Source organism: Stegodyphus dumicola, chromosome X2 (genome assembly GCF_044657685.1).
Source record: "Stegodyphus dumicola isolate Sdum_Otavi_A_Nest chromosome X2, ASM4465768v1".
NCBI classification, from domain to species: domain Eukaryota; kingdom Metazoa; phylum Arthropoda; class Arachnida; order Araneae; family Eresidae; genus Stegodyphus; species Stegodyphus dumicola.
Genome location: NC_140781.1, coordinates 154761359 through 154785665, shown reverse-complemented (window position 1 = coordinate 154785665; position 24307 = coordinate 154761359). Strand labels below are relative to the sequence as shown.

The following is a 24307-nucleotide window of genomic DNA, read 5'->3' as shown; positions in this document are numbered from 1 at the left end:
CGGTTGTTAAGATCAAGATGGGAAATCCTGCAATGCAACTTTCCTAACTAAATCATTTTTCTTTTTGAAAATTGCACAGTATTAGAAATGATCAGTCATACCAACTAATTAGAACAAAAAATTAAACTACTTTTGTCCATCCCCCTGACAACAGCAAAAATAGTTCATTCTGTTTTAATATTTTGGCCATACTTCAATTTTAATAAAGTTCTAAATCTGTTTTTACCAGTTCTCAATTTTTTCTTTTGCGTTTTTGTAATACTTTGGAAAGTTACAGCTTCAGTACTTAATACAACTAATTACAGCTTACTTTTGCTTCCAAAGCACAAGTACTCTTTTGGTTTAAACAGTATGCATATTTTTTAGATTTTTCTCAATTCTTTTCCTTATATATCCTATATCACAAATTGGCAAATTTGTTTTGATGTGTCTCCTTGTATATTATTTATAATATCTTTGCCTTAATACGTCCCATGCATTTTATTTAGATTATAATTATATTTTGCACAATTATTCTGTTTATTCTGTTCTGTTACCAGTTTTTTCAATTAAATATTCACATGGACTACTTTTATTGATTTTAACATACTGTTTTTCAGATCTTTTTATTTTTACAAATTTCCATTTTTATTTATTCTTTTATTTCAAAACCAATTTTTAGGTATTTCATAATTTTAAATGTTTTCAATCAGCTAAGTAATATTTACTATGTTATTAATATCTGCATTAAAAGAAATATTGCTACACAACAATAAAGAATAAAATCATAATTAAATCAGGGTTGTCATGACAGCTAAACTCCCAAATCGATAGATAGATAGAAAGCTAAAATTACAGAATCAGCAATGTTGTTTATACCAAAAGAATATCAGGAAAAGGCTTTGAACTAAAAGCTGACAGTTCTGCTGGTATGTAGAAAATCTGTTTTAATGCTCAATTAGTATCTGCAGTTTTAGGTAATTTTTTGCAAGAACGTGGCTACAGAACTGACACAAGTACGAAATATATCACAGTGTCAGTGATGTTTCTAGATTAACATACTTTCATTTATGAAAATATATACGGATAGAGGGGAAAACAATGAAATTTTCTAAAACTTATCAGATGAAAACTTACTATACCTCAAAAGTTAAGTAATAACTTATATATCATGCACAATTTTTTTCAAATTTTTTTATTTCGTCATTTCCCACAAGAGCCTTGAAATTTTGTAATGGTACAAAAATTTTGAGAATCAAAATCTAACTTTTTCTTTAATTAATGACTGTAGGACTTACTTTATGAAAACACAACTCTTTGCTGATCCAATGAACTACATGGAACTTGCCATGAAGTGGTCGTTGCAGAGTGAGTTGCACCCATGTCCATTTTAACCATTCTATCTTTGGTCACTGTGTCCTTAGTATTTACTTCATACTCTTGAATTTAGACCGAGTTTCAAAAGTAATCAAGCTGTCGAAAATTTTTGTTCTGATTACTCCATCTGGAGTTCTAACCCTACATTACTTGTCTGGAAACCTTTGTAAGAACGTTAACACACCTTTTAACTGCATGACAAATAAAAAGTACATGGAAGAAGTTAAAAGCCTTCCTTTACGTATAGTGCTTCAAATCTTTGCTCAATTTATAGCATGCAAGAGGTGGCTCTGTAATTTAACAATGCTGCTAGTCGATAAGGTCAATGCAATGTTGCACATCAATATAATTTGCTCGACTTTTGAATTTGCATACTGGCACAGATGGCTTCTTTGACTGTGATTGATCTCGCAAAAAGAATTCTTCGTACACCTAACTCTGAATGTGCTTCAGTTCCTCTGCGAGCAGAGATGCAATCTGATTCTCTAAATGTGCAATGCAACCATTTTGCTAAACGGAATCTTCCACGATGACCAGATTAAAAGTGAGCTACTGCAAGAAACAGATTACACCATGGGTTAATAGAAGCATCTTTAATGGCTGGATTGCATTTAATCTAAAACTGCAGTGAAGCACAATATGATAAAATATGGCATCTTTTTCAAGACAGCAGACAGATTAGTGCTGTTTATGTAACTTCAAAGGAATCTGCTGGCCATAGTAAGGCATTAGTTTCCTAAGACTTCATGTTGCCAGTTTTGTTGGGCATTTACCTGAAGAAATAGCTCGGCTTATATTCCAAAGATATTTTTTATATGAATTGAGATTTAAATCATTCTCTCCCATGGCTGGCAAATTTTCTCAAATGGTTGAAAAATCAACTACAGAGAGGTGCTCAGAGTAGACTAAGTTTTTAGCTACAGGTCCATAAAATTCACGACGACCCGCTGTCAGTCCATTCAAATGATTTATTATGTGCCTTACCGGTAGTGAAGTTGGCATGTCATCTACTATAGGTATCTTCCAAACTCTCTAGTAAACAAATGACACTTCATGAATTTCGTGTGCTCACGGCAATTCTGTCACACCCAACCACTGCAAGCTGAGATACATCAATGTTTTTATCATTTAGAATAGCCAATGAGTCTTCTTTGATACTAAATGCTAAAAATGTTAATGGAGAAACATGCCCAAGATACACACTGTGTGGTTCTAGAATCTGATATATATTCTTCCACTTCAGATCTGCAATGGGAGCTGACCATTTTTCGCCAACTTTCTCCCATTCAAGTACAGACCCTGAAGTTTGATTTCATCTCCTTAGTTGGTTCAGCAGATTTTGTCACAGTTCTCGTTGCTCCCTTTGATATTTACATATGTCAGTGATAATCTGTGAATCTATACATTTCTTAACTTTGCCCTTTTTCGCTACATTCTCAGCATTATCCCTTTGCAAATCGCACACTAATGCTGTCACAACAGCGGCAGTAGACCTGTCCTGTCAAATACTCTAGCAAATGTTGAAAGCTTGATTCTGGTTTGTGGTGCACCTGTAGTTGCAGCAGAGTGATGATGATATCTGCTTCCTCTTGTCTGGCATGGGATTGGGGATTTTTAAAAGCTGTTTCTACAACTTTGTCTTCATCTTCATTGGAAACGCACCTACCTGGTTCACTTCCATGAAATTTGGAAATTCGTGCTCCCCCAAAGCTAGTCCCCCCTTTTTTATTTAGTTGCTGACTAATTTTACAGATGAATGGAACCAATGTCCATTCGTCTTACAGTTCTCTGGTCAGACAGGAAAACCTATTCTCTTGCAGAAACTTCCTGTGCTTTCTCATAACTAGAGTATTTGTAGTCAGCACATCTGCATGGAGCAGGGACAAACAGTTTTTTTACTTTCTCTCTGAAAGCTTGAACTTTAGCTTTAAACCTGGCAATTTCCTTTCTGCTGATGTAAAATTTTAAAAGATTATATTTCTTCTCATGCTTTCTTTATCAAATCAATTATTCTTACATTCATTTTTTAAGTGAACAATAATTTCTTAAAACACATGCAGAAATATTTTACAGTTTTGCTAGTTTCAAAGAAAATATTTACAGTACTTTGCATAATGTACTGCTGCATGTTAGCAGTGTTGTTGAGAAAAATAAAACACACTGAAATATTTTATTATAATATGGAAGTTTAATGTAACAATTGCAAATTTCAAGGCTCTTTGCAGGGAATGAAGTAGTTTTCAAAAAATTCATCGGTGACATATTAGTCACACAACTACTAAAGGGTATCCTAGAATTTTCGAAAATTTTTGTGGTTTTACTGTGCTTTTACAAAAGTGCAAAATTTCAAGGCTCTTGCAGGAAATGAATACTAAACACACAACTTTTGAGGGACAGTGTGTGTGAATTACAGAACTTTTTATTTTTTCGCTCCATCCTAATACAAATGCATCATGAATTGTCAAACATTTTGTCACAAGGTGATCATATCCTTATTGATGTTCTAAAAATCTTTATAATGGTGAAATTATTTTTTCAGAGTGTGAATAATATAAATATATCCACTTTCTTACTATAATCATGTAATGTTTTTCAAAAAAAAAAAAAAAAAAAAAAAAACCTACTTTTTCATGCCATGCTAAAAGATGAGCACTTCTGCCTTCAGATGGATTTTCAAAACCCTTGTAAACATATTTCATTAGTATATCTATTTGATCTCTATCTAACTGAGCAACTGCTTTTTCCATATCACTTGTTTTTATAGACAAAATTACTTTCAGAACTAGATTAAATGCAGCATCCTAAAAAACAGAGACATTAAATTAATAAAACTAAGACATAATTTTTCGCATTCAGTACACAAAACAATATTTACTAAAGTTCACACAACATTAAACAATACACTGAATTAAATTCAAGAAACTACTGCAGTTAAGACACGAAATTCCTCGCCAAAAAATTAATCATAGCTTAAATATAGGTGTTTGAAATTAATCAATTTCTTGACTTATTTAATAACTTCGGACAAATAGTAATATATTTAGCAGAGAAAACCTTTTTAATTAACAACGAACTATTTTATTTAGCATTCTAAACATTACAAAAAAGAATAACATTCCATGCGTTATCACGCTCAAAGCAATATATAAAAAAAATCACTGTTGCCACAAAAAATCTACATTATAATGAACATATTAAATTATTGTGTATTAACCGAGTTCGTGCACGTTCCTGAACATCCTCCCACCTTGCAATTTTAGGAAATTGCAACATATTCTCTACTCAGTTCATCAGTTTCTAGTTCTGATTCTTCAGAGAGAGGCCATTTATCCGGCTCTTTTTTAAGCCAATCCGGCCACTTCCACCATATGCTCTGTAGCAACATTTTGGCATCGCACCCTCTAGAGGGAAGATCAGCTGGATTGCTTGAGTTTGGTACGTAATGCCAGTCGTCCAGATTTGTGCATCTCCTTATTTCAGCTACATGATTTTGTCACCAAAACACTCCAGTGGGAGTCTTTTTTTATCCATGTCAGAACTTCAGATGAGTCACTCCAAAGGTACACTTGGCACTTTGTCAATTTAAGAATGTCAGTGACTTGACGATACAGCCGAGTAGCTATAAGTGCTCCAAGCAACTCTAATCTAGGAATAGTTACTTCTTTGGCAGGCGCTACACTTGATTTACATAATACCAATTGTATCAAAAGTTTTGGAAGAATTTCTATTAAATTCGGCCCTTTTTCGAGGCAAGCATTCAAGGAATTCCCATTTTCATCCTTCAATGATGCATCGAATACAGGTCGCACTTTTGTAGTCAGACTGGAATCCTTGATTACTGCTTGATGAAATGAATAGTGACCAGTATCCCTATTATTCGGAGCTATTTCAATTATACCTTCCTCGTGCCAGTTTTTAATAATACCATCATATTAATCAAAAAATCCCATCTTCTGCAGTCTTGGTGTATTGGCGAAAAGTCTTTTTTCCGCTTTATCTTTATTATCTTCAAGAATCCGATGACTATCCTTCCAAGGCAAACAGACTGCATACCTATTGCCCTCAATTACTTTAATGTTCTCTAGGAAAAATTTGATCGTGTCAGTGTCTAAATTCTCCTTAGTCTTAACTTCCGCCGGATCTTTTATGCCAATTGTCTCTAAATTCCATAGTTCTGCGAGATCCAAATAACAAAGTCCGACGGTACCAAGCAAGGGATTATGACTTTGCACTGGGCCTTGTAGGGTCCAACCCAATTTTGTTTCAATGGCAATAAGGTTTTTGTCAATTGGAATGATATTATTCGTCATTAACTGTCCGGAATAGTCGGCTCCTATTAACAATCCGATATCTGGTATATCTCTTCCAGAATCACTGATTTTGATTTTATGTTCTCGAAGTCAGGAACATATATGTTTGAGTTTCACTCTAGGAATGTATCCACAAATTTTGTCTTTATCTAAAACCGATAATTCATATTTGAATTTATTTTCCGTTTCTTGTATTTCGATATCAAAAATACCATGGACCTGAGATTCAGTTTCAACTCCACCAAACAAATTATGGCTCAAAGTCTCTTGATCTAATGGGACTAAATCTAGTCTCTTTATTATGTCTTTCCGTAAGTAAGATCTTTGTGACCCACTGTCAAAAAGAGTTCTCACAAGCTCCTTTTTTCGATTATGGACAATCTTCACCATAATAGTTTGGAGAAGAGTTGTTTGCAGTTTTTGGTTAGACAATAAAGTCTCACTTGTTTCGTTAGCTGCTTTAGATGCTTCCTTTTTTGAACTTCTAGAACCTTTTAGTTCTTTGCACATCACCGTTACATGACGTTTGTTGCAAACTAGGCATTTCACAGAATTTTTACACTTTTCGGCAGCATGCACAATTTTTAGGCAGTTAAAACAAGCTTTTTTCTTTCTTAGTAAATTTTTCTTATCTTCCAATGAAAGGCTGTGCAGCTTAAAGCACTAATAAGAATTATGTGTTTCCTTGTCACACCAAACACAAAAATTAAGCTGTTTCTTCTTTGAATCTCCTGCATAAATACAAGCTGCTGTGGCTGGAACCGAGTCCAATTTGTCTGGAGCAGAAAAACTTGTACGGTCCAACTGAAGACGCTCTTCACTTTCAACTTCAACTCAGAGAAAATGCAATAAATTTTCCAAATTTTCAGTGTGTGCAACACTTTCCCTACGCTGGCGAGATCGCTCCCATGCACTCAGAATTTCTTCAGGTAGTGAAGACTCTACAAGGTGATACAGCATAGCTGCATAAATCTCACTTTTTACCCCCAACGTCTCCAAAGCTCTTGGGTTGCGTCTCTAACTTATCATATAAGTTGGATAGAATCATATTTCCTTTTTTGCTAGCTTGAGCTAAAACCAACTTTAATAATTCGCGAACATAGATTTCTATCAGTAATTCGTCTTGTGCAAATCGAGATTTTAGCTGCTTGATAGCTTCTTTATAATTCGTGCCTGAGGGAGGATAACTATCTATGAGCTCTCTCGCTGGGGATCCAATGACCGTTGCCTGCAATAGGTACTGAAATTTGTCATCGTCATCTATATTTACATCTTCATCGATCTTCTTAAACTGTCCCCAAAATCCTAACCAATTACGGGTCTCCCCATTGAATTTTTGAAGCTCCAACTTTGGTAATTTAAAGTTCCTTTTCATGGAATTTTCTAAAGTTCCAGGTGTAATTACAGGAGTGGAATTCACCATTCACCATTCTATTTTCTACTTTTGTTTTTAAACTGATATATTTATCACGATATGTTTCATTCATGTCAAAATCAGCCAAATATTCACTTTCGTTTTCACTTTTCAACAAAATTTCGGAAATTTGTGATTGAACTTCATCTAATCTGTTGAATTTTCCCTCCAACTGTGAGCTCAATACTTGGAGTTAATTAATCTCCATGTCAGGCTTTAGAATTTCAGCCTCTAAAGCATTGGCAGTTATCGTAAACGATTGCCTTAGTGGTTTATGCTTTTTTAATAAAAATTCCATGATTTTAATTTCAATATGTCCAATATATTCAAATAATAAAGTATATAATCAAACAAATCATAAACTCACTTGATAAATTCCAATACGAAATCAACGTTTCGTTTTCAAACCGTTGTTTCTTTTTCTTCAAATAGCCATTCCGTCCTGTCGAAGGACGCCAGTTGTTTGAAATTAATCAATTTCATGACTTATTTAACAACTTCGGACGAATGGTAATATATTTAGCAGAGAAAACCTTTTTAATTAACAATGAACTATTTTATTTAGCATTCTAAACATTACAAAAAAGAATAACATTCCATGCGTTATCACGCTCAAAGCAATATATAAAAAAAATCACTGTTGCCGCAAAAAATCTACATTATAATGAACATATTAAATTATTGTGCATTAACTGAGTTTGTGCACGTTCCTGAACAATAGGACTATGGATTTATATCTTCGAACAGAGTAGCTTCAGATCATGAAATCTGGAAATTCATTTTGAACATTCCAAACGACACTGAATACTGGGTCATTTGAAATGTTCTGTTTTTTTTTTTTTTTTTTTTAATCAAAGAGCATTTTCCTCCAATTATTTTGTTAGCGTCAATAAGGAGTGACCTTGATCAAAGTGGATGTTTAAATGCAGTTTTTTCTGTTCACACTGTATAATTCTAGCATGCCTTGTGGCATAATTTTTGTTTCAGTGCAGCACTAAGAATGAAGAACATAAAATTTCACTTCCATCATACCGTTACGAAATGTACAGGTACGGTAAGATAGCTTCCCCTCAACGAAGGTTTAGGGTTGTCAGAAAATGGCTAGGGAAAGCAGGGTTGCCACATTTGGCGACAGTCTGTGCAGAGAGTCCATTGAGTTGACAGTCGATCAGCGAGTGTCGAATGGGTCATCGAGTGCACCGAAAGAGTCTCTTAGTGTATCATGGTTCGTGCATCGTCAAGAGAGTCTGTTGAGCTTCGGGAACGACTGAACCGAGGAGTCGAGTGCATCGCGAGTTGTAGCGTGGAGAGTATCGAGAGTACGTGGAGTTCTAAGAACAACCGAGCAGAGTCAGGAGCTCTGCTTTGCAGCAAAGCAGTCTCTATTGTTACAGCCTGATAACCTGGAGGCTGTATCACTGATTGTGTCAGCATATTTACAGTAGTTCTTCGACGACTGCAAACGTGATTTTGGAGCTGGAGCTATCCTGATTAATATTGGTAAATAAAACGTGTTTCGATACTTCATCAAGTGTCGTCGTTATTCACTCCAAATCCGCACGAACCCCGTACGTACGTAACGTAAAAAAGGAAGGAAAAATAACGTAACAATATTCTCTGCTCTCTTATTTCAGTAAAGGAAAATGCTAATCAGTACTAATTTGCCAAATTTTTTGCTATATATGGACAATGCGCTGTTTCTGATTATACAATTCATAGGTGGTTTGAGCAGTTCAAGTGCGGAATTTGCAGCCTCGAAGATGATGCCTACTCCTACTAGAAGACCATCCCTCGTAAACAAGGACTATTAAAGAGAGCTATTATTGAAAATGGACATTATATAGTTTAGGAACTATCTGATAGTCTAAATATTCCAAACAGTACCATAATTTAACAAAGCAGAACATACTTGCTGGAATTCTGGCATGAGATTCTTTGCTGAAAAAAAAATAAAGATACTCATTTTTTGAAACAATTCATTACTGGAGATGAGAAGATTATATTATACAGTAACGTTACTAGAAAAAGATTATGGATTTGGCCAAAAGAACCCCCTGTAGTAATATGGAGAAGGGGGGTGGCTGTATCTGAAAAAAAAAGGTAGTGCTTTGTGTATGATGGGATTACAAAATAACTATACACTATGAATTGTTAATACCAAATCAGGGAATAAACTGTTTCTAAATGACAATTTTAAAAGCAGAAATTAAAACAAAGCACTTTTAATTGACCAATCAGGGTGCTGTCTTCCGTCACAATAATGCTTGGCCCCACATTTCGATGAATCCCACATATTTACTAAGTATGACCACAATTTTTTGTGTTTGCTCTTATATTCACTAGACTTGCCTGCTGTGATTTTCATCTCTTCATGTCACTTTAAAATACTCTGAACGGCCTGGAGTTCATTTCTTGGAAGACTGTTAAGCAGCAACTTGATAATTTATATATGAATAAACCTAATGGTTTCTTTAAAAAAGGAATTTTCCAGTTGCCGAAGAGATGGCAAAAAGGTCATAGACAAAATGCCGCTTATTTAATTCAATGAAATTTTCTTACGTTTTTGTACTGCTTCATCTGTATCATTCATTAAAAGAAAAAAATGGAAATTTCCGAATCACCCTATACATTTTGGTAACAGAATATGAAACTAAGAGAAATTATACTCTAGCCTAAAATCTTACTTATACTACATTACCAAACTCCCTGAAGTCTATACTTTTCATTAATTTAAAATTAAAATACTCTTCTAAATATTTCTATCAGCTTCTTACTTTGATATTTTGGTTCTTGGTGCCTGTTGGTGCAGAACGCAGCAGTATTTTTAGGGCTTCAACATGTTTACCTCTACAAAATGTTAAGGAAATAACATTTGAAAAATTAATTAATAAATGTATAGTTATAAATGATTCACAAGTCTTAAGAAAATACTTAGTTAATTTAAACAGATGAAATTATAGACTCAAGGCATGATTATAAAATTTTGAAAATAATTAAATCAAAAACAGAATAAAAATAAGAGTCCCTTATAATACTGTGTTGTTGCAAATTAAATGACCTATTTTAAGGACAACTGAAATTAAAGAAATTTTCAGCAACATCAGTGCATTGTTGCCAATGTGAAAAAAGGTCATTTGAACCAAGACTGTAAAAATCAGTGTCTGGAAGCTATGATATTGTCAAATATCCAATACATTGAAGCATCACTAGCAAAGCATTTGGGGGGGGGGAATGGCTAAATTGCCAAACAAAAAATTAAGTCTTGAGTAAATGCCAGAACAATGTGGAGAATAAGGCCCTTGTTTCCCATGTTGCTGGTCCGCTATCTGATTGACATTATCACGTATTATTTGGCATTATCCTGAAGCAATAGAAATCCATGCCTCTTCACATGTGATGGTTGTTTGTGTCATAATTTATCATGCATTTGCTGCATACTTATACAATTTATCATTTCACCTTATGACAGGAATGAGTAGCTAATGACACAAGAAAAGATCACCATGCAGTAAAGATCACATTTGGATGCTAAGATGCCTTCTGGGTTCCTCCTGGAATGCCTTTCACTAAGAACCAGTGCAACAAATATGTGCAATTATCATAGAACATCCACTTTTGATCCACAGTCACAATTTTTTTTTTTTTTTTTTTTTTGCAGGAACCCTTCTTCTTACTCCTTTTTAAGAAGGAGCATCCTTCCTAACACTGTGATTTGTTTTCATCAATGAGTTCATGTGGCACCTAATCATTGAACTTCCTTACTTTTTGTATCTACAGCCAAGTGCTGTGAAACAGTTTAAAAATGCAAATTTAGTGTGTGGTTGATTTCTAGCACAGTTTATAGAGGATCTGATTAGATTAAATCCTTTAACACTTTCAAATTAATGGAAGAAGAATGGCAGCCAAGGGGGTTCATTTTGTAGCCTCAAATTTCCTAAGCGAAATTTCGCAAACCACTGGTAAGTAGATCTCTCATTGTTTCCTCCACTAAATATGTTATTGATATCTTTTACAGTACCCACTGTAGATTTCCCATTTTAAACCCATACAGTACAACTCTAACTGCAAGATTCCATACTGATTTAGATCCAGTAATACTTAATGTTTAATACTTGTTGAATAAAACAAATATTATAATTGCATCACCTACATGTGCTAATGTCATATGACAAAAGAATTTACATATATCTTAATGCCTGCTGTCTTCTGCAACCAGTAGAAATCTGATGGCATTCAACAGCCACTTCATTCACAACAACCCAATACAAAAACATGGGTATTATTTCCCCCTCACTGGAACTCGGAATTGTTAAAACACCATTTTCTTCAACACTAAAAGCAAGAAAATGCCTAACATCAGAAAACTGTATGAAAAAGAGTACTACAATCCGATTATTCTACCTTTTTCTTAATAGCTCAAAACCCAATAATAGGTCTTAATATTTAGCCGGGAAAAATTAATGTTCAAAATGCTATATTTCTATTATAAATTTATGAGAGTATTCCAGAAAGACTTGGCTTTTGAAAATTTCCACTTAAAATACTTGGTGTGGAAAAATATTTTACCAGTGGACAACTTTGTTATTCGTAATTTCTTGTTCATACTAAACATTTTAATGAAATCTCCTATTTACACTTTTTAAAGATAATGTCAGGAAACGTCATTTGAAGGACTGATAGCATTTGGGGGATATTTCACATATTTTTCCTTTTAGAAATCATTTAGCATTATAATACATTATTTTAAAAAAATCCACATAATTGAAGTGTTAAAGCCATACAAATAAAGTTAATTTGAATGATAACTAATAATATTTACTTTTGCTTTAAATCTAAACAATTTTACTACAATCTCTTCACACACTGCTCTATGCATTATATGCATATAAAAAACTTGATAAATCTCACACTATCAGTATAGTTATCATTTGTTATAGCATATGATCGTGGCATGATAATAATTACCTTAATTGCATAGATAGTAGATACTTTTCCAAATATAAAAAGAGTTATGTATTGATATATTTGTACCCCAACTAGCATCTGAAGTATATTTTAAAATTAAGCAAAAAAGGTACCTTTAGATTGGCATGGATTCTGAATAAATTTTACCATTTTTGTGAGTGATTGGAAAAAGACATGTGCTTCCAATTCTTTTCTACTCCTGACGAAGAATAACCTATGACTGATTGCCCTAGAAACAGAGCTTTATTCAAAATCTATGGCAATTTGCAGTTGCCTTTTCTGCCTACTTTTTAATTCTACACTGGCCTGTTCTCTACCAATTAGATCCAATGTACAGTTATTTAAGCTCTTGCAAGAGATATAGAAGTATTCAATACACATTTTCATTTGACGACAACTTTCTTTTGATTGAAATTCCAACAAGAATTGAACTGCTTTCAGAGATAGCTGATGATTCTCGTAATTTAAAGCTCCAATATTTTTTACAAACATATATTCTTTGCACTGTGCAATTAAAATCAATATTTCATGTGATTTATCTATTAAAACTAGGGTTGCCACTCCAACAGGAAAATGAAATTCCCTAACTTTTCTAGGTGTGTTTTGAGAAAATTCCAGTTTATCTGCATAGTATGTGTTGGCTGTTTGAGCGGTTGATTAATTATGGTGGCACTTGAAAACACAAAATTTTGACAATTACATATGGCTACAAATCCCATACACACACATATATATACAAGGGTTGGAACTTTAATAGTGGCAACACAGCTGAAAAAACGCTACGCAACAAAACCAAAGAATATCGCTTATACCACATGTGAACTACATACCTACCTTACCTCTCAGCAAAAGGACTCGTCCTGCCTACGTCACGCGCATGCGGAGTGATGCGAAGAATGGATCCTTGTATTAGCTCGCGGTCTAAAGTAAGTGTTGTCAGCATGTTTTCAAAACAAGAACAACGATGTTGGATAAAAATTGAATGTGCCAGAGGTTGTACAGCATGACAGTGTAATCAAGGGCTTCAAGAGGCTTGTGGGGAATCTGCATTGCCTTACAGAACCATAGCAAGATGGGTGAAAGCATTCAATGAAGGACGCCAAAACGTGGCAGACATGCTGCAGCCAGGTCGTCTGAGTGTCAGCGATGCAGAGGTGCAAGCTGTTGCCACACTAATGGACAGTGATCGCCGCCAAACGATTCGTCAGCTGGCTGGACAAACAGGATTAGCGCATACGACTGTGCTGCACATTCTGAAGGAACGCATGTCCATGAGAAAAATTGCTTCAGGATGGGTTCCACATCAATTGACGGAAATGCAGAAATGGCTACGATACGATGCTGCCCGAACCCACCTGGAGTGCTATGAGCGCGAAGGAGATGCTTTTTTACACCATATCATTACTTAAGACACAATAACACGCTGAATAAATACTAATTCAGAAGTCAAACAACAAAAATCAGCGTTATACCTACAAAATTTTCACAGGACTAGTTTCGATGGTTTTACCGAACCATCATCTTCAGCTATTATTCTTATCATTATTTCCTATCTTGTTCATTTGCGGTTTTGCAGCTGAAGATTTGCATCTTCAGCTATTATTCTTATCATTATTTCCTATCTTGTTCATTTGCGGTTTTGCAGCTGAAGATGATGGTTCGGTAAAACCATCGAAACTAGTCCTGTGAAAATTTTGTAGGTATAACGCTGATTTTTGTTGTTTGACTTCTGAACCATATCATTACGCTGGATGAGACTTGGACTCGATCATACCAGCCACAACTGAAACGCCAATCAAACGAATGGCATCATCACGGGTCACCACGACGTTCGAAATTTCATCAGAATCCCAGCAATGTGAAAGTTATGGTGATTCTCGTATACAACTGTGATGGTGTCATCCTAACGCATACCGTTCCCCCACAGCAGACCGTCACTGCGCAGTATTACTGCTCATTTTTGGAGCACAATCTCCGACCAGCTTTGAGAAAAAAACGGCGACACTTTCTGCAGAACGCTCCTCTCATTTTGCATGACAATGCTCGGCCACATGCAGCACAAGCCATGACTGATTTGTTCAAGCAATGAGGCTGGGAAGTGCTTTACCATCCATCATACTCCCCAGATCTAAGCCCTTGTGATTTTGACTTAATTCCTAAGATGAAGGAACCACTTCGTGGCAGTCGCTTCCAAACTGTTCCTGAGATTCTTGCGGCAGTAGACCGGTCCATTCTAACTATCAACAAAACAGGCGCTGCTACAGGTATTCTGCGACTTCCACATCATTGGAAACGGGTTGTACACAATGCTGGCGACTATATTGAAGGACTGTAAAACATAGTGACATGAATCACTTTTGTATTCCTTGTAAATAAATAGTTGCCACTATTAAAGTTCCAACCCTCGTATTATTCACAGTCATATGTATTTGGTATATGTAATATATAATCCCCAAAGCATTATTATTATAACTATAATAGTTGTTTTCTCCACTGAAGACTGGGATTAAAATCTGTCCAATTTGGATTAAAAATGTCTTTTTTTTTTGCCAGAAATTTTACAGGTAAACGAAAGGAAGAAATCTATTTAATAACATTTTAAAATAAATCTGGATATGTTATATTTATTTAGCAGCATACATAAGCAAAAAACATGTGCATTAAATGTTGTGATGGTATGTCATCATATTGTTAGAATTAGTTTCAGGAGTATGTCAAAGAAAATTCCCTGAAATTTGGAAGTATTATTAATTAATAATAAATATTTATAAGGAAGAAGTCACATTAAATGGTATGACTAACATTAAAATAAAGTTAGTTACTTAAAGATTAAAAACTGAATTACAATAATCAACGATATTTTGGCAAATATAGTTATATTAAATGGTTAGACTAGATGACTGACTGCTATTTTTTATTTCCTCCAAAATGACAAATAAGGTATTTATTAAAAAGGGAAAAAAAAGGTTTAAGATTTTGTGATAAAATCCTAGTATACGGTACAGCCTTGCATGATTTTGAAAATTGTCGCCAACGCTAAAATGACCCATTTACTGTTCATCACAATGTCACCAAATCTCGTGTGTATACTAGGACTAAACTGATTTTTGTTTTATACAAGAATGGAAGGTATTTTCTTTCATTCAACATGCACTGCACATGTGCAGTCTCTTGATTCTCGAGGTTACTGGAAAACAAAGTTCATGGAAATTTGCTTTGCCTTTCTAAAAGACAATCTGATTGGAGTTTCAGAAATTGGATCTACACCAGCAGCGCCCGAATGACGCTGGTGCAATACATAATTCATAAAGAAAGTGATTACTACCAACATTGGCGCAAAAATCGCTTTTTGGGGGGATTGCCGTATGAATTTCCCAGACTTAAGACCCACATAGTTTAAACTTATATGAATGACATTCCTTAAACACTTACAGTATGCATCAATAATACTGTAACCATTATAAAGAAGGCATTTTTTTAATTTGGCCATACAAGCATTAATAAATCCCTTCCATATTCCTGAGATCCATGTTACCCAATGGAAGATAAAAATACATATGGATAAGTCATTGCAATATCTTTCTTTATGAAAAAGAAATTAACAGAAATTTGGGTGTGCATGGCATAATCCTCCTCTCTGCAAAGGAGGGAACCTAACTCAGGGAGATTATTGAATATCTCTCATGATCGTCATATCATACACAAATCTCTCATGATACACAAATGTATGTGTATGTATATATACACATACATTCTACATCAACACATACATGCACGCATACATATATTTCTTTATCCGGTCCTGATAACAAAACAGTACCAATATCACCAACAGCCCAAGACTTGTCGGGACTTCGGCGATTCCGGATTAGAGGTTTTTCCCGATTATAGATCATCAATTTAAATCTGGTAAGATGGCATGCAGAAATTATACAATTAAAAATATGAAACCGTAATTTATGAAATAAAGAGCAATTATCATCTAAAGGGTATCAAAATTTACAAAAAAAAAAAAAAAAAAAAAGCTTAATATTTATTTGTTTACCTTATAAAACATTTCTTTCAATGTAAGTTGTTTAAGTTGCTTCGTTTTTTGTGCTAATACTTTCTCTTCAATTTTATAATCAGACATCATTTCTTGTTCAGTTCCAAAGTTCCACTGTTCAAGTCATGTAATTGCTGTGTCGAGAATACCGGCTAACTTCTCAATCGAAATTTTTTCATTTTCAATAACCTCTCTGTCACTTTCTATTGGAAGCGCGCATGGGTAAACGCTTTACGCACATGCGTAAGTTTGTGGCTTTGAGGTCCGGATTATAGATCATTCCGGATAATGGATGTCCGGATTACGGAGTTTGTACTGTATAACATTCTGCCTTTCTTTCATGAGTGTAAAAAAAAAAGTGCCAAACTTAGCCAAGGTTGTTGCACTTATACATAAGTACCATTGTATCATATATAACACCAATAGTGAAAGGATCACTTTCAGCGATAAATAAACTATAAAATTTACAATTAATTTTTTTTTAAATTCTATCTTTAAAATAAAGAGCCAGAATATTTTTTTATTAATTTCAATATATTTCATATGAAGGAATTTTAGATTCAGAGCAGACTAAAAATTTCTTGCCATGCAGTTGAAAAATGATTCGACGATGTGGAATGTGCCATATTCTGCAACATATAAACATAATTTGCTCTTGTTGTCTTTTCTGCTCAGTTTTCCTAAGTGAAGCTTTTTTGATTTGATGCTTCTTGTTGGAAGTATTTTATGTTTCTGAATAACCATGCACTTCTCCAGATCTTAATATTTTGCAGTCAAAGAGTACTTACAAATTTTACACAATCATTTGGTTCCATTTTCAGGGTATTCTGCAACCCAAACTTTGAATTTTACAGTAGTCACCACCTTTATTTTGATTTTCTAGGTGTTTATCTGTATTTCAAAGCAACCAATTTAAAATTAAACTAATGCAACTTTATAAAATTGACGAATAATGTGAAAAATATCTATAGAAGATGAAAATAGCAATAAATACTCTCAGAAAATAGATTTGAGGATTTAATATTTCAAAGATTAATAAAATTTACTTATATTGCATTACTTTCAAGTTTTATTAAAATGAAATTGTTAATAACGACATGCAAATATTAGCAATAAGTATAATATTAACAGAAATAAAATATAGATATAAGCCAAGGACAGAAATAACAGAAATAAAATATAGATATAACCATTTTTTTATTCAAAAAAAGTATTTGAAATAATCTTTAAAAAAAAAAAAAAAAAAAATTGTTTTTGTCCAAAAGGGGCTAATCACTTCTCAAACTGTTGCCACCAAATGTTAAGAGTCCTGCATTATGTTTGAAGAAATTAAATAGTGAAAAATCTGCATAAATGTATATTTCACGCATTGCGATAATACAACAGTACACAGAGCCATCAAATTTTGAATGATGCTATCCTCCTACGAATATGGGCAAGTGGAAGACAAAATTTGAAACTTGGAAGTTGTTTTATTATCGATTTCATATTTTGTAAAAATTTTAACGAATTTTTGAGTAACAAACTCAACGATTTAAAAGTGACCAATGGCAACACTCTACGGAAGAAAAAAAAAAGCCTTTTTATCTCCAACGTGCAGAACTGTGTATTGGAAATTCTAAAGATATGCTTATTTAAAAATAATTATGTGACACTGCTATTGAACTGAATTTTATGGTTTAAGTGCAAAGAACATGATATTTAATAAATAAAGGTAACACAAAAAATATGCCCCTTTGGATGTAATTTAAAATCTGAAACCTTTCAGATTTTTTTAATTAAAATCTTACACCCAAGACGTGTCATGACTCAAAATCTTGTCTTCAAATGAAAATTCAATTATCTAGATTTGATAACAAAATAACTACGGTTGATGGTGATCTTGCTCACAACTTTTATGGCAAACATCCTAGCAGTACTTTCTGATTATCCATACCTTCCTCCCAAAATATCGCCAACCATCAGGAAATAATTTTTCTTTAAGCTAAGACACAAAAGACAAGAAACATTTTCAAAATAGAGGTGCAGTAAGATTTATATTTAACGATGACTAATTAACACAATTAAAAATGCAACAAACATCCAGAACAAAACACCTTTTTTTCCTCACTGTTCTTTCTATGTACACAGCGATCTGTTTCAACTTAAAAAAAAATCAGAGTTGCAGAAACTCGGCATTGTTCCACAACTTGTCACTAAATACACTGTTATTCTCTCAATGTATATAGTAATCCATTTTCACTTACAAAATATCAAAGCTTTATATAAATGCATGGACTTCAAATTTTTGCATACTCTACTATTAAGCAAAATGCCATACTTCTGAAGATATGCAAAGCTTTCTTTGGTTAAAGTAGATTTAAGGGTGCCCCTTGAATTATCGCTAAGTTTTTTTTTTTTTTTTTTCATTTACTGCAGAAGTTCCTCTAGGGGGAAGCGATTAACACAGTAGATTCTTTTGTTCATTGAACTTTGTGCGTCATTGTCTCATAGAAAATTGCGTTAGTGTAGCATATCTCCCAAGAAGTCGGGTGCCGTCCAGTACGTGGAAGTAATCGTGAAACGGGTGGTCTTTTTGCTGTGTGCTTTCCGTGTGGAGCTAGACCTTACCATGGTCTAGGGGATCTCTCACAAGGGGGTCTTATGTAGCTCCACAGGCACAGTGAAAAGCACCCACAGCATAAGTTGGGCCCATAACTGTTCATGCAGTGGTCCCTTAGAAGTTAGAAACACTCTCCCCACTCACCTGTCCATGCAGTACAAGTACAAAGTGGGCATGGCATGTCAACATAAAGAAATCACAGAATCAAAGAGGCATAAACGCCCTGACAGCGACTTGCAGTTAGCTAAGATTCTTAAAACAGTGAAGGACACAACAGCTGAACAGAACAGCTCTTCCATGGACAATAATTGTGTTAAACAGGCACATGAATACCTAATTGATCTAAATGAACTTTAATTGCATCTAGACTTTAATTGCTATTTCTAAAAAAGTAGTTAAAAGAATAAAGAATCACTTTATGACCCTACTCAACTTAGTTACCAATATAAACTTTAAAACTGCAAAACTTCAGGGACAATTAGAAAACACTCAAGACATAAAAGACTATGTGAGAGGAATAGATATCCAAGAAAAAACACCCTATGCGACGGTTAGTAAAATAAGAAATATATCACAATCTCGATCCAAAAGAGAGCAAGAGCATGTCACACTAGTTTATCCTAAAAAAGCCTTAAAATCAGAAAAAGTCAAAGAGAAACTAGTTAAATATATAGATCCCATCAAGTTTAAGGTAGGCATAAAAGGAGTAAAAAAAATTAACAAGGTACTGATAAAAGTAGCTAAAAAAGACGACCTCGACATAATGAAAGAGGCAATTCGAAAAAATAGAAAATTGGCAGAACAGGTTAAGACAAAAAGACCTGCACTAATAAATCCCAAGATAATAATTTTAAAACGTGGACGAAAATCTAGAAAAAGGAAGACCTCGCACAACACTTGATATCGCAGAACCCAGAACTAGCGGAATCAAACATAGAAATCCTATTCTCGATGAAAGCGCGATATAGTAAACATATAGTCAACAGACACCCAATACTTTCAAAACCATTATCAAAACGCACAAAATAAATGCCCAATAGACACACAACAATGCAAGAGCATTTCCTATCAGTCGCCCAATGTCAAAAATGCTTCAGTTTTAACCACTCAGCGAAAAACTGTAAAGAGAAAATAAAGTGCTCAGGATGTGGGTCAGAGCACCACCAAAAAAAGATCTGTAAAAATAAAACAATAAAATGCCTAAATTGTGCCAGAATAAATGAAAAGTTCAACATAGGGCTAGACCCAAATCACGATACCAAAGACAAAAATTGTGCTTTCTCCCTTTTCTAAAATTCAAACAATATGATTTTTTTAAAAAAATTTAGATTACTTTTTAATTTGCTTTATAAAGTAAACAAAAATGTATAGAAAATGTTGATAAATACCAAAACTTGGATAAAGTAATAAAAAAATTTACATTCATAAACTAAAAACTAAATCTGCAACAGGTAAATAAAAGGCTGATTGCATTCCCCTGAAACAATGAAATCTGTTTTGGTTGAGAACTCCTGATTTAGATATATTTGATTTTCTCACGACAGCCCACATTTATATTAACTTGTATTGTATCTAAAAGCCTTTGCATTTAAGAACATAAGTATTCTTTCCAAATATATTACAGTAGTATTCTGAATCTGTTTATGCAGTCTTACATTTAATACTTGATTTGTTCTTTTCATAATAGTTAAATGAAATTACTACAAGAATTCTAAAATCAGTATTTATTATTGCACACACACTATGAAGTCCAAGGCCCCAAAACTTGGATTAAATTGGCTACCACTGAAATAATATTTCAGAAGTCCACATTCTTTGGAATATGAATGATCTATTTGTCACTATTCGTAATAGCAACATCTTAAGAGATATAAAACATTCCACATTATAGATTTATTACAAAATCTACAAAAAAAAAAAAAAATCGCTATGTTTTTTTGCATATTTTAAGGTCATAAGGATGATAAAATACAACATAAATTATACAGCAGGCCTTTGATTATTCAAACTCTTAACTTCTCTGCTTACAAAGATGATTTGTAATTACTACCACACGAATAGTGAAATAATTGATGTTTATTACACCAGGATGTATTCCAAATTAATTGCTAAACATAACATATTACGTAACCTATAAACCCATGACACGATTTAATCTCGCCTTCAAGGGTACAGATGTTAGCTGCCATTAATATATATATATATATATATATATATATATATATATATGAGAGAAGGGTACAAAAGAATACTCATTAACCATTATCAATCATTTAATTTAATACTAGACTTTATATTGCTTAATTCTCTAAATACTTCATTATTGGTATTTTCCTTTTAGACCTTTATTTTAATTGCTAATTTCTCAAGGTACCACTTTATTGGTATTTCTTTTTGGACATTCTTCATTATGTATTTACTTTTGGTTTTGACTTTTACCCTGCATGAATGACGAAACACGAATTGAATGATTGTAGAGTTACGTTTGGAGGCAACTTCCCCTTGATAAGTCTGTCTCCTGCCTGCTCAACAATCATTCACTTATGCATTTTTTTAAAAAAAATTTAGATTAATTTTAATTTGCTAATTGGAGAATTTATTTTCATGGTTTGGTTTTGCACTTTATTTACTTATGCTATCTGAATTTAAATGATATTGTAGATTAGTTCAAAAATTAAATCTTTTATATGTTTGCACATTTTAAAATTATTTTAACTTTAAATTTGCTTTTTACGTCTATACATAATTGTTAAAATTTAAATTTCATTCCTTGCAACAATGGCACAAAGAATTAATTAAATTTGTATTTAAATTCAATTTATTCTTTTGAAACATATATAATGCATTATATTTATAAGGAAGCACTTCCGCAAAGAATCCGTTACATGTAAACATTGCCAAAAGTGGCGATAAAAGTTCAAAACTGGCAACCCGGCGAATTGAGCAACCTGGTTCTACGCTTGCCTTAGACAAAGAATATTTCTCGTCTGTTCAGGGCTCCGTTTTTCTGCTGGCTAGCCGGTGGGGGTGTATAATAATTGATAACACAGCTGTTTAGAATAGTATGGCTGTGTTCTTATGTAATTTTTAAGAAACACACAGAACCATAGGGCTCCTAAAATCTCCGTGGGTGGCAATAATATACATTTTTAATAATTAAGTTTTTATTTTTATTACTGTTATTTTTACCTAAAATAATGGGAATTAAATCAGTTTTCATGATTAAAAATTTGATATTTTCAATGCATTTTAACAATTACTTTTCAGAGGATGATAGGTGTTTATACACAACAGATGATTTAGAATGAAATAAAAATTATTATTGGCTCTCTGAGATGACAAAATACTTTTATGTGTTCCCAGGGTCACCAAAGTTAGTAAACCCTCCTTTGAGTAAATAATGAAAGTTTGAATGAATCTTGAAAGATAACAAGATGTATAATGTTTCTTCCAGTTTTATTTACAATACTACTTTAAAGGATTTGAATATTATTAAAGATTCTTGGCATAGTCATATTTATTATGAAAAAGGCAGTTGTTTCAAAATAAAATATTTTAAGCTATCAGCAAGTAAATTTTGAAAAAAAAAAAAAAAATAAATAAATAAACTAGTATGTCAATGGCATCTTAAGAAATATAGAACTATATAAACTTACGCAATCTGAAATCAACACGTATGCTAGATTTGGCGTGCTGTTAAATGGGTGCGTTTGCTAGATATGGCACTTTTGTGCTTACATTTTTGCTGCAATTACAGCCCTCAAAACCGAATAGTACTAATTAATGTTTCAAATGTACGATTTAGTAATGAATATGGGTTAATCTTCGGATTATGGTAACTTGGCGATTTTTTGGCGAAAATTTGCCGACCAACCCTGCTACAGCAATTTGCTAGTTCTTTTTTGGACGCCATTTTGTTTTCACGAAGTAAAGGCTTTTTTTTTTTTTTTTTTTTTTCTAACAATCTGCTAGCTGAATTACGCTTATGCTACGACTTTTATGGAACAAAACTGCTTAATCATGACGAAGATTAGGTGCGAAATTGGGAGAAAGTGCAGAATCGCCCACTGCTTGCCGCATTTTTAAGAATTGCACATACGTGGTACCCATGTACGCGTCGACCTATTTTCACTTAAAAAAACATCCCAGAATTGCACAAAAATGGCATTGTGCACACTCTTGACTTTATCCATGTACAGTGCTAAAGTCCTAGCTAGTAATCTTTATTGCCTTACCAAAATGTCGCCAAACTATCTGTTACCATATTCCAAAGATTAGCCTGAATATGTTTCATTTGTATGTCATTTAATTGCGACGCCAGTTCTCGTGTTATATGCTACAGCGCGTCCTCTCAGGTTAATTATACACCGCTAAATGTCACTATTAACCTATTTATTTTACTTCTGTATGCTAAATATCTTATAATTTGACTGTACACCGCTAAAATCATTGCTTCCTTATGATAAATATCCTGCAACTTAACACCGCTAAAATCATAACCGTTGGCAAGCTTGGCGAATAAATACGCACCGGCGCCAACGGATCCTTTGCAGAAGAAAACCCACCTATAACTCTTACATTGTCATTGTTGAATCCCAAGTCTTATTTTTCGAAATTCCATACAATACTCAGTTAACAATTTGTTACCACATGAAGTATCACTGAAACTTTCAGAAATTTTTATGAATTTAGACATTTAAAATAAGAACTGGCTTTAAATTAGCAATATCGATTAAAATGCTTATATTTATATATATGAATAAATATATAATGAATAACTTAAAAGGATACTGATTCACTAAATTCACTATTTCCTGTTCATCAGGTCCGGTGGGTGGTGAATGTGGTTCGCTTCCCTCTTCTTCCTTATAATAATCATCATTGTATTGATCTACATCAATTTTCCTGAAAGCTGACGAAGTTGTGTTTTTAGACATGTTATTAATTAACAGGTAAACAGCGAAAAGACACCACCAGGTTAATTCAAAGGTTGCAGACGGATAAGAAGACACACAATGGAGACAAATGTCTTGTTTTGCACATGATAAGTCTTTCTGCCCGCAGGGCAAAAAATCAATCAAACATTATCAATGTAAATATTAAAGAGATAACGGGATAAGGTTCGGAGACCTTATCCAGATAACGCGGATAACCTTATCCAGATAACGCTTAGCATTATTAACTAAAGAAGATAAATTTTTGTGAATGTGTAAAGATTCAAGGATTTCCAGTTCACCAATTGAAGAAGCTTTTTCGATAATTCTTCCAGACCCAAACACAAAACTATGATTAAATTTCCAACAATGGTTAACTATCCAAGACACGTGTATTCCTTCTTTTCGGAAGCAAGATTCGTGTTTCTTGATACTAAATTGTAATGTTCTTTTAGTTTGGCAGATATATCTCAAACCACATTGGCAAGATATGCTACAAGACAGAAACGGCATCTTGTTTCTTTCTGTTCCTAAACTCCATGGATCAGTTACTACTCGGATTCTCTAGAAGTTCAATTGTCAAGGTGTTTTCTCTCCTATCAATTATGATTCTAATGATTGATAGATTCCAGTAAAATCCACGTTCAATTTGATTTTACTGATGATTTCATTCCTGACTTT

At 33.6% G+C, this 24307-nt stretch overlaps 1 protein-coding gene across 1 annotated transcript in view; it reads right to left on the bottom strand.

Moving 5' to 3' along the window:
- The window catches only part of Arpc5 (Actin-related protein 2/3 complex, subunit 5), a 48996-nt gene extending 25268 nt beyond the window's left edge, over positions 1-23728 (bottom strand). The window contains exons 1-3 of the mRNA XM_035350572.2: positions 23484-23728; positions 9855-9927; positions 3981-4157 (exon numbers count right to left, since the gene is read on the bottom strand). Of these exons, the coding sequence (XP_035206463.1) occupies positions 3981-4157; positions 9855-9927; positions 23484-23629 (396 nt within the window). The 5' untranslated portion in view covers positions 23630-23728. The remainder of the gene's footprint in view (positions 1-3980; positions 4158-9854; positions 9928-23483) is intronic.
- Positions 23729-24307: the final 579 nt, after the last annotated feature.